Here is an 18620-nt window from a genome sequence, read left to right as displayed (position 1 = left end):
TGCCCGGCGCTGGGCCCGCGGCGTGGGTCGCCCCGCCCCTTCCGCGGCGGGTGTGCCTGAGGCGCCCGGCCCGTCCGAGCGCGGGCTCCTGCCGCGGGGCCTGGAGCCGCGCTGGGAGCCCGTCCTGCTGCGGGAGCGATGGCCGCGGGGAAGCCCCAGCCCGCGCCGGGCTCCGCGGGGCCGCGCCAGCCGCCTGCCCGGGGACGCCCCGCGCCCGGCCGCTACCTGAGGTGAGCGCCGCGGCCCACGGGACTCGGGCGAGCGGCGCCGGCAGCTGTCGGCAGCAGCGGCGCTGAAATCGGCGGTCCTCGCCGCGCTCTGTGCGTGCGGAGGTACATGGGAGGGGGCGGAGGGCGCGGATCGGGCAGCCGGGTCACCCGGGAACGAGCAGCGGGAGCCCCGGCTGCCCCTGGCGTCAGCGTTAGCTTCGCGTATTGAATACAACACCTCTTTTTATTCATAGGGAGCCTGTTAGAAAGAGTTTGTTTTAAAGAACAGGCATGCCTGCTGGCACAGCACACCGGGGCTGTTCGGAGTTGCTAACAGCGCTGACCAGCGCTGTCAGGACTAAAAGTTCCTCTGTGAACTTGTGACTTGGTAGGAGCAGCTGTTTCTGTGCCTGACACCCAGCACCTTCTTGTGTTCTCATCAACAATTGCATGCCATTTGCAGCCTTTCGTAGTGTAGACTGTACTTTTCTGTACGACTTTGCCATGTTAAGAGGTGTACTCTAAGATCTTATTCTATGAAGATAAAATGCCTGTATAGAAATAAACACGTTATTGACTCCCACTCAGATTCCTCAATTCTTTGGGTTTGGGAGCTTCTATGAATGAAATTCAGCCAGTTTTCTAACTATCTGACTTTGATCTTCCAGAGAAAATAACTATGGCATTTTAACTGTTTGCCTCATGTTTATCTTTTTAATCACTTGTCCAAGCTTATTGTTGGAACCTGAGATGCCACAGGATAGTATAAATGCATACAGATCGCGTAGTTTAGGAGGTAGTATGTCAAACCTTCCATTTCATAGTTAATTCTTTTCATTGGAAATAAACTGAGAAAGAAGGGGGGGAAAAAAAAAAAAATTTATTTTATTTTATTTTATTTTTTAAAGAAAGGGTTTAGGTCAAAACAGTGCAAAGGTCTCAAAATTGACACTAGGCCAGGACAATGTACAGCCTTTACACAAGGAAGATAGAAAGACATCTAACATATCCTTCAAAACAGGTTTTCAGACATCTCTCTGTATCTTTTTTAAAAAGCTACAGTTACCTGCTTTGTCTTTAAAATGGTTCAGGACCAAGGTATGAGTAAGTTCTGTCAGTAACTAGCTTACCACTGCTTATATACTTTGGTTTCCTCCCTCTATCAGTATAACCCACGAGTAAACTCTAAAACAGTGTTTATTTGCTATAATAGGTTTAAAACTTAAACTAACCCTTCCCTTATTGGATTCAGGATTTGAAGGTGATAGCCTAGGACAAGAAAAGTGTTTACATCCATAATGAGTGCTAACTTTCACCTACTCCATACAATTCATTTCTAAGTCTGATGTGGGACAAATGATAGTTCAAAGTGCCTGCAAATGCTTAGTCCTAACCTAATGAATACTTTAAAATGTGTTTGATCACTTCAGTCAATGTGTTAGCATGCCATTTGGAATACTGATGTACCAGTAATAAAGATGTGATGCTTACCTTGTTTTCTGAACAGAACTAATACAGTATTTTGATGTATCACAGGTAAATTTTTCCATAACCTTATGGAGAAAAAGGACTTTGAAGCATGGCTTGATAACATTTCTATTACATTTCTTTCTCTGACGGACTTGCAGAAAAATGAAACTCTGGATCACCTGATTAGCTTGAGTGGAGCAGTCCAGCTCAGGCACCTCTCCAACAATCTAGAGATTCTCCTCAAGAGGGACTTCCTCAAACTTCTTCCATTGGAACTTAGTTTTTATCTGTTAAAATGGCTTGATCCTCAGACCTTACTCACATGTTGCCTCGTCTCTAAGCAGTGGAATAAGGTTATAAGTGCCTGTACAGAGGTGTGGCAGACCGCATGTAAGAATTTGGGTTGGCAAATAGATGACTCTGTTCAGGATCCCCTGCATTGGAAGAAGGTTTATCTAAAGGCCATTTTAAGGATGAAGCAACTGAAGGACCATGAAGCCTTTGAGACATCCTCTTTAATTGGACACAGTGCCAGAGTATATGCACTTTACTATAAAGATGGACTTCTGTGTACAGGTAGGAAGGACAGAAAATCTGGAGTCTTACAATTCTTTGTTTTCTCCTCCCACCCCCCTATATGATTTATGACAACTTGCTTTTCCTTTACCAGACAGCTTATTTTCATAGTGCTAATGCTGTTTAAGATGATTCAAAATTACTTTATTTTTCCATTTCTGAAACATCTGGCACACCAATAAACTCATTAGTCACTTTAACAGGAAAAGGAGGAGACCAATTTCGTTGTTGGTTAAAAAAGCAGTAACAGCTGGTACCATGCTTCAGATTAGTGAGCCCATTTGAGAAGTAGAGATATGTCAGTTATCATCTTAGAGGATAACTTCCAGTTCCAGGGACCTTATTTGGGCTGTGTGATCACTTGCAGCCCCAAGGTGTGGCAGGAAAAGTCTGTCTTCTTCCTTGGAATAAGACAATTCCTCCGATACATTCTGTAAGTACTTTCAGGCCACACCTGGAGTACCATGTCCAGTTCTGGGCTTCTCAGTACAGGAGAGGCTTGGACACAGTGGAGAGTCCAACAAAGGGCCATGAAGATGATGAAGGGACTGGAGCATCTCATAAGAAGAAAGGCTGAGAGAGCTGGGACTTTCTAATCCTAAAGAAGAGAGGGCTCAAGGAAGGATCTTATCAATGTATGTAAATACCTGAAGTGAGGGTGCAAAGAAGATGGAGCCAGGCTCTTTTCAGTGGTGCTCAGTGACAGGACAAGAGGCAGTGAACACAAACTGAAACACAGGAGATTCCCTCTAAAACTTTTACTGTGAGATTGATTGAGCACAGGTTGCCCAGGGAGATTGTACAGCATCCATCCTTGGACGTATTCAAAAGCCGTCTGGTCGTGGTCCTGGGCAACCGGCTGTAGGTGGCCCTGCTTGACCAGAGGGGTTGGAAGAGTTGATCTCCAGGTGTTCCTTTCCAACCATAACCACTCCGTGATTCCATGAACATACTATATTTTAAGCGAACATGGAAGATTAATATAAGATTGGAAATATTATTTACTGTTTGCTTCCAATTATCCTGTTGGATTTTTTTTTTTATATTCTAGGATCAGATGACTTGTCTGCAAAACTGTGGGATGTAAGCACAGGTCAGTGCATATATGGTATCCAGACACACACTTGTGCCGCAGTGAAGTTTGATGAACAAAAGCTTGTAACAGGATCTTTTGATAACACGGTGGCCTGTTGGGAATGGAGCTCTGGGGCAAAGACACAGCATTTTAGAGGACATACTGGTGCTGGTATGTTGAACTTTTCAGTTTTTAATTTTGCCTGTCAAGTAACAGACACCATCATCAAACAACTTATAATTTAAGTCACGTTTTGGGGTAGAGGGGAAGCAGCCAGAACAGATCTAGATCTGTCTGCCCTTGAATAATGCCAAAGATTAGCCATGTAGTGTTTTGCAGCTGCATGGGAGTAATACTAAATGCCATGATTATTCAGTACTTTTGAGTCTACCAAAAATACTCAAACCCTAGGCAGCACAGAGCACATGGCAATAGCAGCTCTGTATATCTCCAGAATGAAGATGTGCTTACAGCAAAGAGCAAAACAGGACCTGGGAATCTGTATTTGCATTTCGCTCATAATTAAGATCTCTCTCCTCTACTACAAAATATCCTCAGTTCAGCTGTAGGTCTGTTCCCCTGTGTGCGAATAATGAGATGTATCAAATGTACTGATCCTGCTGTACTTTATTTACTAGAACTCTTAAAACAGAAACTAGCTGAAGTTACGCTTTGCCGTAATCTAACCATAAAGGAACCACTGATGTACCTGCCCTTAATTTGGACAAAAATCAGTAATTTTGCAATGTAAACACAAGAATCCAGAGCAACAATTCATGTGTACAGTTTAAGAATAACAGTTAAAGCTGTTGTCGCATATGAATTTAGAGGCTATATGACCTAGTTAGTGTCTCGCTTACAGAAAAATGTGCGCACAGAGATTGGTATTCCTTATTTAGTACCCTCCTTGCTTGTAGTTTTTAGTGTGGATTACAATGATGAACTTGACATTCTGGTCAGTGGCTCTGCGGACTTCACTGTGAAAGTATGGGCCTTATCAACAGGAACGTGCCTGAACACCCTTACTGGACACACAGAATGGGTCACTAAGGTGGGAATATTCATTTTTATTTAATCTTGCAAAACACTTACTTGCAAAAGTTTGTAATATGTGTTCTAAATTTCTGTTTCCGAATCCTAACCCCGCAGGTAGGCATAGAATCTGAAGAACATAAAGAAATACTGCAAAGTAACATTTCAGCAGAAAAAATAACTAAAGAAGCTGTAGTTAAACCTTTCAGACCATTGAAGATATTTCTATTCCAAAGCAGCTGGAATAATATTATGAATCCATGTTTGTTCAAAGACTGAATAAAAACAATTGTTCTTAAAGAAGGCTATTTTTAAAATTATGTAGAAAAACTAATGATCTTGAATACTAAAATCTGAGCATGAAAAGTGTTGTGAAGACAAGAAACAGTACTTTTCTTCTGAGTACTTCAGAACTTGGAAGGTGGGGGGATGATTCTAGAGGTGAAGTACATATGTTCACTTATTAATACAGTGAGTAAGTTGTCACTAGTAGGAATAAGAAAAGTGTAAACTGTAGTTTCCATTCAGTTGCTAAAAATATTTCTATTGCCTTTATACAAAAGTACAGTACGCAGTTTGTCAATGAAGTGAAAAATGCAAATGAAAGTTTGGTTATTTAACGGCATCAACATAAATTATTACATCCTTCAATTACAGGTAGTTTTGCAGAAGTGCAAAGTCAAATCTCTTATGCATAGTCCTGGGGATTATATTCTTCTAAGTGCAGATAAGTATGAAATCAAGGTATGTACCATATATCATGTTGCTACCCAGGGAAATAAAATGCTTGAGTGCTTTGCTGAAGTTTACAAATAATATACTTTCTTCTAATATACTTTCCTTTCTCCTGTATTCTCTGCTTGTAAAGTTGCGTACAAGACATGTAGCTCTTTGGAAACTAACTTTTCAATGCTTTCCTTCATGCTTAGATTTAAAGGATAGCTGTACATAAATGGTAATGCAAAAAACAAAACAGTGTTTTCTGTGCGTGCCTGTTACGTGCTAACTTGACAGTGAAGCACTTAACTGCAAGTGCTGTTACTGCTGGGCACTTGAGGGTTGGAGAGTGCAGTAGTTTGTGGCTATGGAAGCGCCTCATAACTGGAACATTGTTACATTCCTGTCCAATTAGATGGATGATATTTCTACCCCATTCTTTAAAGCACCCATTTTTACTGGGATTTTTTAGGCTAGAAATAACACGTACTGTAAGACAAGTCACTTACAGAACTGATGTGCCTACCTAAAGGAGAGAAATATTTCTGAATAAATTTGCACACATTTACTCAATGCTTAAAGAGAGACTGTGTAACGGTTTATAACAGTGTATAATGCGAGTGTTTTATGGTCTTAAATTGTGTTTTAATTGTAGATTTGGCCTATTGGAAGGGAAATAAACTGCAAGTGCTTAAAAACACTGTCTGTTTCTGAAGATCGCAGCATCTCCTTACAGCCCAGATTGCACTTTGACGGTAAATACATAGTGTGCAGTTCAGCACTAGGATTATACCAGTGGGACTTTGCCAGCTATGATATTCTCAGGTAAATATTTCAGTTTAAGACTTAGTCTTCTTTAAGTAAATAAGAAGTAGAACATATTGGTCTTAATAACTTAATTTACATGTAGGCCAAAAGAATCTTGATAAAAGTAAACATCTTACTTGACACATGTTGCCAGGTTTAATTCTAATTTTTGTCTGCCAATACAAGTCATTTGATTGCTGTTTTGGTTTCTGGCCACAGGCTAGTCCTCTTGTATTTTCATTCCATAAGCTGAAGAGATTCAGTATAGACTTAAATCAGACTGCAGTGCTGTAGCTGTGAACGTGAAGCTGTAGTGACTAGAAGTTAATGTTGCCATGGAGGCTGCTCTAGAGAGAGCCAGGCAGCCATTTCTGGATGTCCTTTGAGGGGACAAGAAATCAAAAAGACTCTTTTTCCTCATAGCACTACTGATCTGTCATCCTTGGTAACCTGTGGAATGACGGTGAAATCTACTAGACTGCAGTAAGGGATCAAAACAGATGGCATTCTGTTTCCATAAAAAGAACGAGGCTGTATCTGTTAGAAATGGTGGCATCAAAGATTTTAACTTACTAAATAAAAAAATGCCATTTAGAACTGTTAGCAGACACCAAATATTTGTAGAGTATCTGCCATAGGAATATCTAGTCCAAAAGAAGTGCTTATCAATAACTGAGTAATGTCATATCTTAACCTCCCATCTTTCAAAAGATAAAGATATTACCTTTCTGCTGAGAACAGATTTTTCATCTCCATATGTTTCTGTACCTCAGTTTGCTGCTTTCTGTACTGCTGTGATCAAATGCTCAGTTCTGGAAAAACTAACCCTTCAATTTCTGTTTAAAGTTTTATTTATCAAGGCAAAAATATCCTAGAGGTGTAGGGGAACTAGCAAATACTTATATTTCTCCCCAAAATGAAAATGCTTAAATTATGCCAGTAAACCAGCATTCTGTTAAGGACCAATCTTGAATTATTTATCTTCTTATCACAAGTCAGCATTTCTGCATTTTATTTCTAGCTTTTAGAAGAGTGGTCAAAAGAATAATAAGAGGTAAAACCTCTTAAAGTTATTGAGTCATTAAATCCCTATGGAAATTCACTGTAAAAAGCAAGTACATTTGCTCTTTTGTGTGTATCTAGAAACAGGGACTTTTTCCCCTTGTGCTGTGGTCTTTCAAACCTTAACCTTTACCTATGTTCAGAAGGGTCTGTCCTGAATGCACAAAGCCAGACCTGAAAGGACAGGCCTGACTGCAACTATGTGTTCAGTTGTTTACTTTGAAACATTTGCGTCCAGTTCTTTCTAAAACTTTTCAGAATGAGTTTACATGCTTGTTTTCTATAGATACATAAGGATTTGTTTTAGTAATGCAGGTTGATGACTACATCATGACAGTTTCTAACAATGTTGCCTTGTCTTCTAGGGTTATCAAACCTCCTGATTTCTCAAATGTGTCCTTGCTGGGCTTTGGAGAAATATTTGCTCTACTGTTCGATAACAGATACTTGTACATAATGGACTTGAGGACAGAAAAACTGATAAGCCGCTGGCCTCTACCAGAATACAGAAAGTCAAAGAGAGGTTCAAGCTTTTTGGCTGGTGAAATGTCTTGGTTAAATGGACTAAATGGCCAAAATGATATGGGCTTGGTTTTTGCCACCAGTATGCCAGACCACAGTATCCATTTGGTGTTATGGAAAGAACATGGCTGAAAAGCTCACATATGCAGAATCTTCAGGAATATACGGACTATCAGCAGTGTGTCCATAAAATGAGACTTTGCATGAACCAAAGTTGCACACCTAATGGTATCATCATGCAATGCACAATCATTTACTTTTATCTGGGCATTGGGGAATGGGTTGTTCTGGACATAATGCAATACAGCATGCTAACAGTATTCACCGCAAAATTTTGTCTGTACTCATGTTTGAGCATACCTATTTGGGCTCTTAAGCATAGCTTGTAATGTTTAAACCATTCAAATCCACCATCAAGTCTGAAATGAAGTAGCATTTTACCTGACTTCTGACCTATTTGTTGTTGTTGAAACAAAAGGTGAAGCTACTATTTAAGAACCGCAGGCTTTTGTACATCTAACAGCAAATACTGGTTACAGCGTGTGGCTGCTTCACTCAAATGAGAATATAGCAAACCCTTTCTCCCTCCAGTATCATTCTCTTCAGAATGTTTTTTCCTTATGATAGCTTTAAATACTTAGCCTTTGAAACAGAAGAATCAAATTAGTCCTTTAACTAGGATCAGTTGCTAACAATAATAATTTAAGTTCAGGAACATGTCAATATGCACTCTCCTCAGTGAGAATGAGTCAACTTTTCATCTGTCTGATAGAGCTTGCCATCACAATTAACCGTAAAGAACCTCTGACGGCATTCATCATGTCTGCTGATGGTAACTCAGAATGGCTTGATCCATATTTCCTGTATTTTGTGTGAGAATGTAACTTAGTTCACAGGTAGGTAGAAATATAATGAATGGGAAAGATGATGTTCAGTCTCAACAGCAAGAGCCACTCTCTTACATTAAAGGATGTCTAGCAGCTATTCGCTTTTTTCCAAAAGTTGCAGTTAATATTGTCATGCACTTAAAGCAGTTGCTACATCTAGATTTGGGAAGCAGAGGCAAATAACAGTGAGAATGCCGCATCTCGGCGCTGGGGGGGCGACGATATCAAAAGTCTGGAGAAAAGCATAGGAGTAGAAAAACGTCTTTTGCTTTGGTTATCCTAGAAGACCTGATGTACACGAGTTAACTACTGAGTAGCAAATACCTAGCCACACACTTTTGTGGTATTTGACATGTACTTAAAAGCTGTATCTATGACATCACATGCTTTAGAAACACTTTAGGTTGGTTTCCCCTCCTCCCTTACAATAAAATCTCCCCTTAATGTCTTTTTTTTTTTTTTTTTTTTACAACTTGAAAACATGAGTTTTCGTGAAGCCTGGCTCATGTCCTTGAGAAGTTAACACTGGCCAGCATCACCATTGTTACTATGACTTTCTTTTCTTCCCACTATCCAAGGGGACCTAATTTCGTACTTAGAACTAATGAAGGCTAAGGCTCCCAAACGTACGCAAGATGATTTACTGAGTCTTCAGTACTGAGTTTTCTACCTTTATTCACACAAATATACTTTGAAAATGTGTGTGTAGTCAAGAATTCTATAAACTGGAATCCAAATTCACAGCTCTCGATTCAAACCACGCTGACTGGGGCACCAGTGATGATCTCTTAGAGCGTTTGTTGTCTCACTCAAAAGTGAAAAAAACTTACATGAAACAGCTTTCAATAACTTGTCTTGAAACTCAGTTCTCATCATTCTTAATGTGGCAGTAACTATACTGTGTATGACGTGCAGTAACTTAAAGAAGCCACATGATGATGGGCCACCCATAAAACATTGCATTAGCTTAGAAAGATTACTTCAGAGTTTAGACAGGAACATGCCAGAAATGTTCTTGTAGCCAAATCAGTGAAATATGGAGTGAGTATTTGGGCTACAAGATGAGTGGAAAAATGGGCTGGTCAGGCAAGCTCAATGAGTGGTCATCAGTGATAAGAAATCTGACTGGTAAGCAGCTAATCAGAGTGCTCTTCAGGGGCTACATTTGTTAACTATTTTATTCGTGACCCTTACGATGCAGAGTCTACTCTCGGGAAGTTTCCAACCATACTAATGTGAAGGGGAAACCATGGGAGGCAGTCAATGCACAAGAGAACAGGGAATGCTGTTCTGAGGGTCCTCATCAAACCAGACAAGTGGGCTGACAGGAACCTCGTTAAGTTCAACCAAATCAAATGCACCATCCTGCATCTGAGACACAAGCAGCTCACACAACAGGCAGGCTGGAGCCAACTAGATGAAAAGCAGCTTTTGGGTGTACAGGAAAGGACCTGGGAATGCTATTGCACAGCACATTGAACAGCAGCCAGCAATACGCCCTTGACAAAGAAGGCCAAGTGCATAGAGAGCTGTACTAACAAGTACATAGCTCGGAGATCTAGGGAAGGGATTCTGATCCACGCTCAAGGCCACATCCAAGTTCAACGTTGAGTTCTCAAGTACAAAACAGACTGACACACCTGTGAGAGGCCACGGAGATGGAAAGGGATGTGGAGCACAAGACGTCTGAGAAACCTGGAGAGCCAAGTTCAACCTTTCAGAGAGAACGGTGCGGGAAGGGAAGGCGGCAGCGGCATGGGGTGTGGAGGCACTGCTACTGTCTCCTGCTGCCTACTAAGTTGTCGAGAATACAAAAACTCAGCATCATCCAGCAGGACAAGGACAAACGGTCACAAATTGCAACAAGAGAAATTCCAACTAGCTCTTCTTCACTGTGATGGAACAGGTTGTCCAGAGAGTTTGTATCTTCAGCTTACCTAGACAAAGTCCTGAGCAACCCATGCTACCTTACCCAGCTTTGAGCAGGGAGTTGGACTTCCAGATGCCCCTTCTAAACTACGTGAGACTAAAATTCTAAATGGACCTCTTGCCAAGCAAGATACTGTCAGTGCAGCAGGCACCTCTGACGTTAATGCAGCTGCCCGTTTGCTGATTGCATCGTCCCAGAGCATGCAAGCAGAAAAGCACGATGAGAAGCGTCCAATACACACTATACTGCTCCTTTACCCTTTTAGATTCATAAATAAAGTTATAGCCTGTTACATAGCAGCTGATGATTATTATAAACACAATTAGCAAACAGTTATTTAGAGACTGTCTCTTGAAGACTTCCAAGTAAAAGTTCCACCTGGACATTGGCTATAACAGCTAATGATACTAATCTACTAATGACAGATTTCCTCAAGAGCATAGGTATGTACCCCCACAAAACAGATGAAGGAATAAAAGCATGATACTGGTGTAGAAATTTTCAAAAGTACACCTGCTCTCACACACCCCCCAAAGCGTCAGACCATCGCTGCCCCCAACGTCGCTCCGTAGGAAGGTTCTAATCCATTGCCAGATTAGCACGACGCACATAGCTTTGGGGGCTTAGCAAACTGAAATAATATGACTGAAATTGTGAAACTACAGCGAGTAAGTGTTTTTTGTTTGCATTGCTTTCTATCTGACCCTTCAGCAGAAGTTAATAACCACTTAGCACTGGTTTTACACAGAGTGTGGAAAAGACGCAGCTTCTGTACTCTCACACATACATAAGGAAGCAACTTAATTCCACTTACCCATCACATAAAGGAGTAAAATTTATCTGATGTCTGAATTTTGTGGGAAAAAAATGAACAAATAAACAAAAAAACCCACTCACAACTATTATGCTATTATGAATGGTTGTTCATCCATTTTCCCACCTGGAAACAGCTGCTTTTTCACTTCACAATAGTCTCTTTCCTTGACCATCAATCTGTGTCCCCTGCCTCTGTTTTAAAGCTTTCCAACACGACTCACCACCTACCACTCGGGTAATTCAGAGCAGCTGTGGGTTACAAATGAAGGCTCACCCTTCGTTAACCTGCGGATCTCAAAAACCCAGCTGAACAGTCATTTGGACCAGCAAAACTCCAACAGGTAGGTTTATTGTTATAATAGATCACCACTTCAACAAACACTATTTTCAATAATATAAGGGGTTCATTTTTTTACAATTGAAACTCATCGATTTTGATAAATTCTTTTCACAATGCATTTGTTTACATTTTACTCAGCTTGGTACATACAAATTTTGTACCCAAACAGTAACAAAGAAATTGCAAGAATTAAGTAATGTTACCATGACTGTAGTTGTATTTTTTTGTACATAGCTTGAAAACTGTGTACACCCTTTTTTCATTATTTGATTCAGTTGAGAAATACTGATTATTTTTAGTTGAAAACAAACTCATTGTACATTTTCCAGGAAAGATCATACCACCTGCATTTGTCCTCGGTATCATCACACGGCTCACGGCTCTGCTACAAATTCCCATTTCCCTCCAGAAGAAACACCTCTAACAAGTGACAGTTCCAGTGCTGAGGCTGGTGTGTCCTCACCCTGCTTCTGGGATGCCGAGTTACCGTGCCAACAGCAAGGCCGCCCTTCACCCGGGCCCTGCTGTCCCAAGCCGTCTGTTAACAGGCACCACTAAACACAGCTGGTTTTTTATCCACCAAGTACTGCAGAGATACAAATAACAAAAAATCAATGTATTCCTTCTTCAGGTAGTTTAAACATGCATTGTACTACCTAAAACATGTATGAAGATGGGTAGAAGAAAAAGAGATAGCTGGAAATCAGAACGTTAACTTTCTAATTTCTGCATGGTCACTACCTAGGCCTTAAATAATTACCTTTCATAGTTACAGGCGTGTAAAAGAACTATCATCTTCTCTCTATGCCTCAGCTCTCACACCCTATAAAGTTGCAGTAGAGACTTCACACAATTCTTAACCAGCACTTGATCACTGTGGAATTTTACAAGGTACCATGTCTCAGTTCACAAATCAAATGCATTTACCTTAGTACAGCACACAAAAGGGCTGCTCTCCTAAATCTCTGTAACGCGTAAACTTAATGTGGAAGTGATTTCAATGGGATCTTTAAATTCTATCCTCTGCCTCCCCAAGACACAGGTAGCTCTCCACTTCCCCTCCTTATAACCCAGGTTGCGCTTTGGAGCTTACAGTACGGTTTGGTGTAGCACCTTGTTAACATTCGTGATTAACGATGAGTTGTATCTCCACAGTGTTGTATCCCTGATGAGGGATTCTCTGGGGAGCTTTTCTTGAAGGGGCGCCCGACAGTGATAAATGAGGGCAACATCCACGGGGACGTTCACACTGCTCCCGTGAGCACGCAGGACAGAGTGGACTGAAGTCTGAATCACCTGCCGTGGATCGATTATCATTTTCTTGGGATTGAAAACCTCTTTCCTGTCAGGCTCTCTGTGAACATGCTGCAGTATGTTAACACCTGGCACACTGTTCCAGGACGAAATGTTGAACACAGGAGTGGATACGGTTTGGGGGAAGATATGGTTCTCAAAGAGGAAAACGCCAGCCCCTGGGTTCTGCTCCTGAAGGCTGCTCATCATGGCTTTCCAGCCGCGGTGCTTAAGGGGAAGAATTATTTCATCAGCATCATTAAGAACCACAAACTCGCTCCTCTGCATGTTACGGTAAATACAGTCATTTAGAGCCGTGATTTGTCCATAGTAGCCAATGTGTGTTCCATCTTGCATGAAGTGCCATTTAGTAGAAACCTTGAGGTGTGAGTTTATTGGCCAGGGAATTATCTCTACGGTGCCTTCTTCCATATAAAACTTCAAGACTTTCTCCATCAGTTGGCTGCAGTTGTTCCTATAGATCACCACTTTCTGTACGCCAAGAATCTTGTACATCTCCACACTCTGTATAAACTGCAAGACATTGTTGTAATTTCCAAACATGGCAGAGATGCACACGGTGAAGTCAACAGAAAACGTCTCAGACTTGCGGTTTTTAATTTCGAACCTTGGCAGCTGGTCAATATTTCCATGTGGAGACTGATGAATTGATACATGCGTTGGATTGCAGTTTTCGGGTTCCAGACAAACTATATCTGCTGCACCATAAGGGAATCCAAATCTATCTGAGTGAACATCAATTTTTGCTTTTGCTACATATATCTTTCCATCAGGCTGACAGCAGAACCAGCAGTACAGTTGTTTTACATCTTCATGGTGAACAATCCCAATCACACGAGTGACTTTGCTTTCTCTGTCATCAAAGTAGGGGGATATAATAAAAGTTCTGTTATCTTTTAATGCTGTTATTGTGCTATGGGTAATTTTCCCTCTACATGTGCTACCTTCTTGAATTATTTTTGGCAGGTAAGGTAGTCTCTGTAGCCTAAGATAAGAAAGTGTGACCACTGAAGTTAGAGTAATAATGCACACAGCAGCAGCAAAGTAAGACTTTTTCCCACCACACAACATTCTGAATGTATCTAAATGTGTATGCCAATTTCTTTGTCCTTGCACTTCATGCTGCCGCATCTGCAGAGAATAAAATATGTAGTATGAGATAATATTGACTCATGATCGTTGCTCAAGAATTTCACAAACAAGATGGGAAGCGAATATCTACCACTGTGCACTGACTTAATCAGAGACTCAGCTACTGTGCTTTTATGAAAAATCAATCACAGAACACACCTTTAGTGGGACGGAGGGGACTGTATGTGACACTCGGAATGCCTCCATACGTCACGCGTGGAGTGGTCTCTGTACTCGTACTCTCCCACAGGGTTGTGTGGGAGAATATGATAGAGGGGTATATACAGGAGAGAACAAGGGGCCATTATTCATTGTCTGTAATTCACATTTTAGAACATCCAATTAAAAAATTAGGCAGTAACTTTTAAAGCAAAACAAAAGTTTGTTGTTTGTTTTCCTCTACATAGTATATATTCAAATTATGAAAAAAAGGAAAAAAAAAAAAAAAACACACAACCAGAAACACCTCAACTGAACTTCTCAGACAAGTTGGGGCAGATATATAAATGAAATGTATGCAGAATCGATCAAGTTCATAAAAAACATGGCAATTGGGAAAAGGCACATGACGGTGCAGATACAATCTCTAACATATCAAGTCCCTAACTTGCAGTTCACCACAGATGAGACAATATTTACAGAGGAAGCTCAATCCACACAGTTCAGCAGAAGGTGGGGAAGTTTACAGGGTATAAACCACCGTCCAGGGCAGGGCCTGAGGGCGGTGCTGGCGGGAGCTCCGGGGCGCACGCTGCTCGGGCCGGACGGGCCTGGGGCTCAGGTCTCGACCTCCTGCTGCTGCAGGAACTCGGGCACCCCTGGGCACCCAGGTGCCGAAGCCTCGAGGAGCACTCCTGCGCTCCTGCGCTCGCAAGTGTCGGCGCCTGACGGTGAACTGATGGCACTCAGCAGCAGCCTCTGCAAGGGGATCGCTGACTGAAGTTTCCGCTACAAGTTCATCTCTAGGCATCCAGATATGACCCAGAAACAGCAAGGTGACAGCAAGACTCTTCAAAGGCTTGCGTGTACCACTTGGAAGATTAATCAAATTAATGTTAGATCAGAAAACTGGACTGGTAGAAGATAATAACCCTGACTGCCCCAAGAAGTGTGGGATAAAACACCAAGATGGAATAAACTGTTTCTGCTGCATAAGATGAAGAAAATGTTTCTAGTAGGCATGTCACAGCTGCACAAAGCCACCTGCTGGGAGAAAGAAGTCATACTGTTAAAAGACCCAGACTTCTAGTTTTATATTTTATAGCTAGAATAGGTAGCAACATCATAGGTGTACCAGATATTGGAAGATTCTCATGTTTCTTGTCCTTTCATTTACTTCTCAAGATTCTTAATGAAATCACTTGCTTAAGTACTTGGTAATCTAAATATCTTCAGAGAGTATGCACATGCTAAATATCTTAACAATATTTTTCCAAAGCCAATTAGTCTATTCTAAAATAATAATCAAACCTAATATTTCATACTTTTTTTTGCATTTCACATATTGCGTAAAGCTATTTTGAGAGCTTCTATATCAATAATGGTTTGCGATGGAACAGAAAACTAGCACTTTCAAAGAAAAGTAAGAAAGTTACAAAACTAGAAAGAACCTAAATCCACAGTTTTGATCCAGATATTATACTCAGTAGCTCCATAACTTTGGAAGGGACTAAAGTCACCGGCAACTTCACTGCTTGGCTTGAAAAATTCCCATAGGGTCTGGTTTTCTGCCTAAACACAACAGTTTTCAACCAATAAAATCTGGCGTCTGAACACAGCAGTCTGGCTTCCGAATGTCAACCGAGTTTAGGAAAAAATTAATTGCTCACTCCTTCAGAACCACGTGCAATATTTTCACAATTGCTCTTTCCTGAAAAAGCAAAGTAAGGAGAACTGTGGTCACAATACACCCCTCAAAACAGCCCATTTGCCAAGGCTGGTTTATAGCAGCCTTTCCCAGCTACCCAGAGACGGCTTTTCGGACCAGAACAGCCGTGGGGCCCAGAATCCCCTCCCTGGGCGCAGAGCAGGACGCTGGGCCGGGGACACCCGGAGCGCGGGCCCGGGGCGGAGCGGCGGCCGAGCTCAGCGCCCCGCGCCGCCGCAGCTCAGCGCCCCGCGCCGCCGGAGCTCAGCGCCCAGCGCCGCCGGAGCTCAGCGCCCCGCGCCGCCGCAGCTCAGCGCCCAGCGCCGCCGGAGCTCAGCGCCCCGCGCCGCCGCAGCTCAGCGCCCAGCGCCGCCGCAGCTCAGCGCCCCGCGCCGCCGGAGCTCAGCGCCCCGCGCCGCCGCAGCTCAGCGCCCCGCGCCGCCGCAGCTCAGCGCCCCGCGCCGCCGCAGCTCAGCGCCCCGCGCCGCCGCAGCTCAGCGCCCCGCGCCGCCGCAGCTCAGCGCCCCGCGCCGCCGCAGCTCAGCGCCCGCGCTGCCGCGCCACGTCGTGCTGCAGGTCCGGGACCGACGGCCGCTACAGCCTCACAAGTCTGTTTATTAAACATTCGGAAGACAGGCAAAAATTTTTCCCCTGAACATCCCTACTACCAGGTTGCTATGTATTTTAGCATTCTTACAACATGGAGTAGGACACATTTAACTTTTCTTTTCTCGGTCTTACCTATTTATGACTTAAAATATTGGTTAGTCTTATGGAATAAATAGCTTTTACTAAAGAAATACCAGAACATGTCCACATTAAATAACACAATTAATATATTACCTGTCACTTCTTCTGCTTTACTAACTATAAATAACAAACAGTGCACATCTGAAAGGCAAAAATACCTCTTAAAGAAGATAGCTGAGTGAAGTTCTGTTCAGCCCTCCATTTAATCTACAAGTTGTTTATTCTAACCAGATAAAAACTTAAATATTTTAAGATAAATTGCAATAATTGTTCAATACAGAGCAATAATGAGGAAAAAAAGACGCTGGTACAATACCCAGGACACTTGCTGACGCATTTTATTTGGGATGGTTGGTGTTTGTTAATGTCATTAACAGCAGCCACACCTACCAGAAAAACAAGTTCTGCTTCTCCTGAGCAAAGGACACAGTTCCTGCCAGTACCTCAACTGCAGTCACGAACCCCAACGTGCGGTTGTTGGAGCAAATCAACCCTGGGCGCCTGGGCGATTTTTTCTTTTAAGGCTACTTAAGTTTCCTTCTGGAAATCAATTCTGCGTGTTCATATATATGCAGTTCACACACATACTTGAAGAGAACTAGAAAAATTTACTATATATATCTGTATTTTTTGTGCAATTGTTTTTTTAGTAACATAGTATAGGCCTAATTAAAATATGTAAATACATATTCTGGTGAGGAATTGTGAGAGAGATCTGAAACTATGGCAGGTTCTAAAAGCAGAGCAAAAGAGCAGAAGAGCAATGTCTAGAACCCACGACCCACCAGAACACAGAATCTCAAAAAAACAGAAATAGGTCGTTATTTGAGGAGTGAAATTCATGTCTTTCCCAACACACAACTCATTAATTGTGATCCCATGAAATTAACAGCACAGATAGGTAGAGAGAAGATACATATATTCAGATTAATTAGGATCATTACATTCAGATTTCCTCACTATAGAGACTACTTGACAATTTTTAACTTCAAAATACGTTTCCAGCATATTTTAAAGCTTTTATTCATAACAACAATAACAACATTTATTCTGCTTTTGTGTCTTTTAATGCCAATTACTATTCAAGCAGAACATGATACAAATTGCACGGCTTTGCTTTACACTAAATTTAGCTAATGGCATTAATGGCAACTTTGCACCTGTTTGGTCTTTTCAGCATTCCCCTTAATAGTAAAGGGCCTTTCTTCCTCCCTGCTGCATTTGTGGACTGCCGTCACTCCACCTCCTCATCTCCAGATTTGCTACTTTTCCATTAGACAAGGCGGGCTGTTCTAATGCCATCTCATGAGAAACACTCTTCCTTGACCAGTTGCTTCTGTGCACTTGGACCAGTTTCAATTAATCTCTAGCACAGGAGACCAGAAATCTCTGTTCCTTTTCTATTCGCACACAACAGTGATGAGCCCTCATCATTGCCGGAAATTCTCTTTCTTAACATAAGCAGGATGTGAGGGAACCGGGTCTGCTCATCCCGGAGAGCAGGAGCTCAGGGGACCCTCCCCCCGCAGCTGAACGGGCTGCGCCTTCCATTCGTGACTAAAGCGGCGAGTGGGGACGCTTCGGCACGTGCTGGGCAGCGCGCGCGGCGTCGGGGCCGCGCGGCCCCGCTCCCGCCCGCGTCCCACAGCGGCGCGTGCGCGGCGCGCGCAGGGACACGGCCGGGCCGCCGGCCCCACGCGGCCACGCGGAACCGCGACGGCCCGCGGGCCCGCTCCTCCTGCTCCTCCCGCTCCTCCCGCTCGGCCGCGGAGCCGGCGGGAGAAGGAACGGGGAGGCAGCGTTATGACACTTGTCTTCCCAGGTCCCGCTAACTCGTGATTAAGACCTGCTCTCCCGGGAATGGCTAAAACCTGCCTCCCCGTGGGAAGAGGCGAATGAAGTCCCTGCCTGGTTTGCTCGTGCCTGCAGCTTTGCTTTACCGCTTGAACTGTCTTCATCTCAACCCACGAGTGTTCTCACTTGTCCCCTGCCGGTTCTCCTCCCCGTCCCGCGGCGGGGAGCCGAGCGGGGAGCCGAGCGGGGAGCCGAGCGGGGAGCCGAGCGGGGAGCCGAGCGGGGAGCCGAGCGAGGAGCCGAGCGGGGAGCCGAGCGGGG

At 43.0% G+C, this 18620-nt stretch overlaps 2 protein-coding genes across 4 annotated transcripts; one reads left to right on the top strand and one right to left on the bottom strand.

The window, feature by feature from the left end:
• Positions 1-136: 136 nt before the first annotated feature.
• FBXW2 (F-box and WD repeat domain containing 2) lies at positions 137-9090 on the top strand. 3 transcript variants are annotated; one of them, XR_013923013.1, is made up of 8 exons: positions 210-332; positions 1746-2255; positions 3307-3501; positions 4248-4381; positions 5020-5106; positions 5735-5904; positions 7314-7698; positions 8243-9090. XR_013923013.1 is itself a non-coding variant. In XM_080355875.1 (7 exons), the coding sequence occupies exons 2-7, from the start codon at positions 1766-1768 to the stop codon at positions 7600-7602; spliced, it is 1365 nt and encodes a 454-aa protein (XP_080212001.1). In that variant the 5' UTR covers positions 137-230; positions 1746-1765; the 3' UTR covers positions 7603-9090. The 3 variants fall into 3 exon arrangements, 2 of the variants coding, with proteins under 2 accessions (XP_080212001.1, XP_080212000.1); XM_080355875.1 differs by having other exon boundaries at positions 137-230; positions 7314-9090; XM_080355874.1 differs by having other exon boundaries at positions 7314-9090.
• A 3416-nt stretch (positions 9091-12506) lies between these two features.
• LOC308047345 (uncharacterized protein) lies at positions 12507-14858 on the bottom strand (the record flags this gene model as incomplete). The annotated part of the gene is made up of 2 exons (XM_080355761.1): positions 12507-13742; positions 14575-14858. The coding sequence occupies 2 exons, from the start codon at positions 14856-14858 to the stop codon at positions 12533-12535; spliced, it is 1494 nt and encodes a 497-aa protein (XP_080211887.1). The 3' UTR covers positions 12507-12532.
• Between the last annotated feature and the right edge of the window lie 3762 nt (positions 14859-18620).

This window comes from Nesoenas mayeri (genome assembly GCF_963082525.1).
Source record: "Nesoenas mayeri genome assembly, chromosome: 18".
Lineage (NCBI taxonomy): Eukaryota > Metazoa > Chordata > Aves > Columbiformes > Columbidae > Nesoenas > Nesoenas mayeri.
Note: the sequence above shows the minus strand (reverse complement) of the source record. Positions and strands in the feature narration are given on the sequence as shown.

Bases quoted from the DNA above. Each gene is read 5' to 3' on its own strand.
- FBXW2 (XM_080355875.1), top strand. From the start codon at position 1,766: ATGGAGAAAAAGGACTTTGAAGCATGGCTTGATAACATTTCTATTACA. The intron at 5,107-5,734 runs GTATGTACCATA...TTTTAATTGTAG, and splicing joins CAGATAAGTATGAAATCAAG to ATTTGGCCTATTGGAAGGGA. The intron at 5,905-7,313 runs GTAAATATTTCA...CTTGTCTTCTAG, and splicing joins GCCAGCTATGATATTCTCAG to GGTTATCAAACCTCCTGATT.